The 6,000-nt window shown below is 35.3% G+C and overlaps 1 protein-coding gene across 1 annotated transcript; it reads left to right on the top strand.

The window, feature by feature from the left end:
* The first annotated feature begins 3,123 nt into the window (after nucleotides 1-3,123).
* LOC105501673 (transcription initiation factor TFIID subunit 9) lies at nucleotides 3,124-4,303 on the top strand. Its single transcript, XM_011927690.1, has one exon. The coding sequence runs from the start codon at nucleotides 3,306-3,308 to the stop codon at nucleotides 4,098-4,100; it is 795 nt and encodes a 264-aa protein (XP_011783080.1). The 5' UTR covers nucleotides 3,124-3,305; the 3' UTR covers nucleotides 4,101-4,303.
* Nucleotides 4,304-6,000: the final 1,697 nt, after the last annotated feature.

Below are 6,000 nucleotides of genomic sequence, written 5' to 3'. Positions count from 1 at the left end.
GCTACTTGGAAAACTGAGGCAGGAGGATTGGTTTTGTCCATGAGATTGAGACTACAGTGAGCTATGATTGTACCACTGCACTTTAGCCTGGATGACAGTGACACTCTGTTTCAAAAAAACAAAAAAGAAAACAAAAAACAAAAGACACAGAGTATCAAGTTGGATAAAACAACAAGACCCATCCTTCTGCTGTCTCCAAGAGACCCATTTCACAAGTAACAACATCCATAGACTCAAAGTAAAGGATTGGAGAAAGATGTGTCATACAAATGGAAATAAATAATGAACAGGGGTCACTATTCTTAAATCAGATAAAATAGACTTTAAACCAACAACAGTGAAAAACGCCAAAGAAGGATATTATACAATAATAAATGATTCAATCCAACAAGAAGACTTAACTATCATAAATATGTATGCATGCAACATTGGAGCACCCAGACTCATAAAACAAGATCTTTTTATAGATCTTCTAGATCTATAAAAAGACTCAGACAGCTACACAATAATAGGGGGAGAGTTCAACACCCCACTGATAGTGTTAGAGAGATCATCTAGGCAGAAAACTAACAAAAATTCTGGACTTAAATTTGACACTTGACCAATTGGACCTAGTAGACATGTACACAATATTCTACCTGTCAACCACAGAGTGTAATTTCTTCTCATCTGCACATGGAACATACTCTGAGATCAACTAAGGCTTGGCCTATAAAGCAAGTCTAAATAAACTAAAAAAAAATTGAAATCTTACCAACCATAGTCTCAGACCACAGTGGAAAAAAAGTAGAAATTAATACCAAAAGATCTCTCAAAATTCACAAGTACATAGAAATTAAACAATTCGCTCCTGAATGACTTTTGAGTAAACAAGGAAATAAAAGCAGGAATAAAAAAGTTTTCTAAAATAAATGAAAACAGAAACAACAACAACAACGACAAAAACAGATGTTGCAGAGAAAACGGAAGGCTTTTACACTGTTGGAGTGTAAATTAGCTCAATTACTGTGGAAAAAACAGTGTGGAGATTCCCCAAAAATCTAAAAACAGAACTACCATTCAACCCAGCAATACCATTACTGGCTATATGCTCAAAGGAATATACATTGTTCTATCATAAAGACACATGCACAGGTAAGTTCATTGCAGCATTATTCACAATAGCAAAGACATGGAATACACTTAAATGCCCATCAATGGTAGACTAGATAAAGCAAGTGTAGTACACAGACACTATGGAATACTATGCAGCCATAAAAAGAACAATTTCATGTCCTTTTCAAAAACATGGATGGAGCTGGAGACCATTATTCTTGCATACTAACACAGGAACAGAAAACAAAATATTGCATGTTCTCACTTATAAGTGAGAGCTAAATGATGAGAACACATTGCCACATAAAGGGGAACAACAGACACTGAGGACCACTGGAAGGTGAGAGAAGGGAGAGGATGAGGAAAATAACTAATGGGTATTAGGCTTAATACTTAGGTGATGGAATCATCTGTACAACAAAACTACATGACACAAGTTTACCTATATAACAAACCTGCACATGTACCCTGGAACCTAAAATAAATGTTAAAAAAAAAAAAAGAGAGAGAGAAAAGAAAACAGAGATACAACATACCAAAATCTCTGGGAGACAACAAAAGTACTGTTAAGAGGAAATTTTATAGCACTAAACACTTAGCTCAAAAAGTTAGAAAGTTCTCAAATTAACTAGTTCAACCATTGTGGAAAACAGTATGGCAATTCTTCAAGGATCTAGAACTAGATACCATATGACCCAGCCATCCCACTACTGGGTATATACCCAAAGGATTATAAATTATTCTACTACAAAGACACATGTACACGTATGTTTATTGTGGCACTATTCACAATAGCAAAGACTTGGAATCAACCCAAATGTCCATCTGTGACAGACTGGATTAAGAAAATGTGGCACATATACACCATGGAATACTATGCAGCCATAAAAAAGGATGAGTTTGCATCCTTTGTAGGGACATGGATGCAGCTGGAAACCATCATTCTTAGCAAACTATCACGAGAACAGAAAACCAAACACCACATGTTCTCACTCATAGGTGGGAACTGAACAATGAGTTCACTTGGACTCAGGAAGGGGAACATCACACAGCGGGGCCTATCATGGGGAGGGGGGAGGGGGGAGGGATTGCACAGGGAGTTATACCTGACGTAAATGACGAATTGATGGGTGCTGACGAGTTGATGGGTGCAGCACACCAACATGGCACAAGTATACATATGTAACAAACCTGCACGTTATGCACATGTACCCTAGAACTTAAAGTATAATAATAATAAAAAAATAAAATAAAATAAAAACAATCTATTATAACACCTAGAGGAACTAGAAAAACAAGAACAAACTAACCCCAACATTTGCAATAGAAAAGACGTAAACAAAATCTGAGCAGAAGTGAATGAAATTGAGACCCCAAAATCCATACAAAGAATCGTCAAACCAAAAGTTGGTGTTTTGAAAGGATGAACAAGATGGATTTAAAAAAATAGGAAAGAAAAATAAAAAGAGAGAAGATCCAAATAAGCACAATCAGAAATGACAAAAGTGACATTACAATGATCCCACAGAAATACAAAAGATCTTCAGAGACCCGTATGTGTTGTTTCATTATAAGGAAAAGGAATGCAGAGAAAAAAGCAATAAATACTGTAATTAGGCATAATATAGAGGACTGTCTATAACTGGTTGATGTTAGCATGAACAAAAATAGATCATTGACTACTACAACAATTTGTAGAAATAAATGAAGATTAAACCATGTAGGTTTGCAGCAAATCTTCCATTGAAATTTGCATTTGAAGTAGATACTGTGAAATTTCAATGCCTTATGTGCTGCCTATTAAGATTAAGCATTGTCTATAATCAATATATATAATATTTATCTCAACAATAAAAATATTAATATAATATGGCATGGGCAAGCAGCATGTTTTCTTTTGGAAAACAGAAACCTGTGAGTTGTGTAAGTGAGTGAAATAAAAAATGCATTAAAGCAGGAAGAACACTGATATTTTGGCAGATTTTTAAACCCAATTTTAACTTTAAAACATTCTCAGTTTAGAGAGCAAAGGGCACGTGAGTTAGGCGCCCGGAGCCGTCGCGGCGGGGACCATGTTGCTTCCGAACATCCTGCTCACCGGTACACCAGGGGTTGGAAAAACTACACTAGGCAAAGAATTTGCGTCAAAATCGGGACTGAAATACATTAATGTTGGTGATTTAGCTCGAGAAGTCTGATCATCAGATATCATGGAGTCTGGCAAGATGGCTTCTCCCAAGAGCATGCCGAAAGATGCACAGATGATGGCACAAATCCTGAAGGATATGGGGATTACAGAATATGAGCCAAGAGTTATAAATCAGATGTTGGAGTTTGCCTTCCGATATGTGACCACAATTCTAGATGATGCAAAAATTTATTCAAGCCATGCTAAGAAAGCTACCGTTGATGCAGATGATGTGCGATTGGCAATCCAGTGCCGCGCTGACCAGTCTTTTACCTCTCCTCCCCCAAGAGATTTTTTATTAGATATCGCAAGGCAAAGAAATCAAACCCCTTTGCCACTGATCAAGCCATATTCAGGTCCTAGGTTGCCACCTGATAGATATTGCTTAACAGCTCCGAACTATAGGCTGAAATCTTTACAGAAAAAGGCATCAACGTCTGCGGGAAGAATAACAGTCCCGCGGTTAAGTGTTGGTTCAGTTACTAGCAGACCAAGTACTCCCACACTAGGCACACCAACCCCACAGACCATGTCTGTTTCAACTAAAGTAGGGACTCCCATGTCCCTCACAGGTCAAAGGTTTACAGTACAGATGCCTACTTCGCAGTCTCCAGCTGTAAAAGCTTCAATTCCTGCAACCTCAGCAGTTCAGAATGTTCTGATTAATCCATCATTAATTGGGTCCAAAAACATTCTTATTACCACTAATATGGTGTCATCACAAAATACTGCCAATGAATCATCAAATGCATTGAAAAGAAAACGTGAAGATGATGATGATGACGATGATGATGACGATGACTATGATAATTTGTAATCTAGCCTTGCTGCATGTAACATGTATACTTGGTCTTGAATTCATTGTACTGATATTAAACATGCATGCTGGATGTTTTCAAGTTGTGTTTTAGAAAACTTTAGTAATATTTAATGAGTAAATACAGTTACTATACTTTTCAATTGAAATGAAGGTTTTTCATCAGCCTTAAAAGTGTAAGAAAAATAAAGTTGTCATTCATTACTTTGAAAAAAAAAAAAAAACATTCTCAGTTTAAAATCATACACACAGACATGCATACATAATGTTCAAAAATATTTTATTATATTTTAAAAATGTGAGTTCCCCTTAGTATCATGTTTGTATTTTATTTAGTACCATTTCTGCAAACAAGATTCTTTTGTATGGGTAATTTGATACATATGCAAACAAAATTAATTCTAGGCTTTTAAATAATAATTTATGCTGTTCTTGGTGATATAACAAACCTTTATTGAATCTAATAGTTTTCGTAAAAAAGAGAAATACTTCTGTTATTGGAGTCCCACTTTAAAGTCTTTACCTCAAGACATTAAAGATAAAACTGTCATGTAATCACAACTGAGAATGTTTATTTTTTTCCTTGAAATTCTTATTAGATCTGGTTGTTTCCAAGAGGGAAAAGAAACTGAAATGAGCTTCAAAGGACAGAGCACTGTTGACACGTATATAAGCATTGTTAAGTCTTCCCCTGGCTTTTAAAAGAAATTTCAATGACTGGTATTAATTCTTGACAGTTTTATTTCTAATATCATCTGGTCGACATAAAAGAGCCTCTGTCAATGTTTAAAATGGGCAGAATAGAATGGGAAAAGAAAACCAGTGTAATATTATGAGTGAACTCTAATGCACCCAAAGTGATAATCTGTTTTTCTTAATTAAAAGAAGGAAAAGAAAGCAACTTATACTACAAAACACTGATGTTTCAAATTCCCAATTAATAGTAAATACATATTTTAAACTCTTTTTTCTGTTGTACATAAAAGATGCAGTGTCCTCTTGTTAGAAGATTTTTGTTGCTGAAACATTTTTTTTTTTGGCACATTTTATTACATGAAACAATACTCCTGACAGATTGCTTTCAGTTTCTGTGACATGCAAATAGAATCCATGTATACTTTGCTCTTACACACTTTTTGCAAAGTCATTAAGAATAAGTCAAGGTGGTCAAAGACACCTTTGGTTTGCAATGAATAGTCAGTGAAACAATATGGGTAGGTCATTTAATATAGTTGTAATCGATTGCTGCTGTTGCCTTTCCGGCCAAGCTGTTGTGCAGGAACAGATTTTTAATTAAATAAATAGCTGGGTCGGCAGGCAGGTGCGCCTGGGCAAGCAACCTGCCCCGGGATTTGGTTTGCAGCAGTTGCTTGGCAACACAACACAGACGGTCTCTGAACAACAGCTGCACCCTCTGTTAGCAGCTAGCAGATGCTCACACCTCAGAGAATGGTGTCAGAAATAATGATTTGTGAATAATAGTTTGTAGAGCTCTCTAATAAACAGAAATAAAATAGCCTGAATGATAAAGGTCAAAGACATTCCAGATTGTCATAATGAATATGAATTTGGATCCAGTGAAATTATCAGAAAAAGACAATGAAGATAAAATATTACTGATACACTGTAACTACAAAAAGAAAAAAGCAAAGAAACTTCTACTACATATGACACAAAGTGAGAGGTGCTTTTACATACATTATTTCATTTAATTTTTCAAATAAACTTCCAAGTATTTCTATGTCTACTTTAGAAGATGAGACACTGAATTTCAGAGAATTTAAATCATTTACAATTATAAATATAGTTCCACTATTAATTTAGTATGCAAATTTAGGTAGAAATCAAAGATGGAATATTTAACATATTACAAGAAAGAATATGTGTAATGTAGTAACTG

The sequence above is a fragment of the Colobus angolensis genome, unplaced genomic scaffold, assembly GCF_000951035.1.
Source record: "Colobus angolensis palliatus isolate OR3802 unplaced genomic scaffold, Cang.pa_1.0 Scaffold74, whole genome shotgun sequence".
Classification (NCBI taxonomy): Eukaryota; Metazoa; Chordata; class Mammalia; order Primates; family Cercopithecidae; genus Colobus; species Colobus angolensis.
The sequence above is the reverse complement of the archived record's forward strand: the minus strand, read 5'-3'. Positions and strand labels throughout refer to the sequence as shown.

Bases quoted from the DNA above. Each gene is read 5' to 3' on its own strand.
- LOC105501673 (XM_011927690.1), top strand. From the start codon at position 3,306: ATGGAGTCTGGCAAGATGGCTTCTCCCAAGAGCATGCCGAAAGATGCA.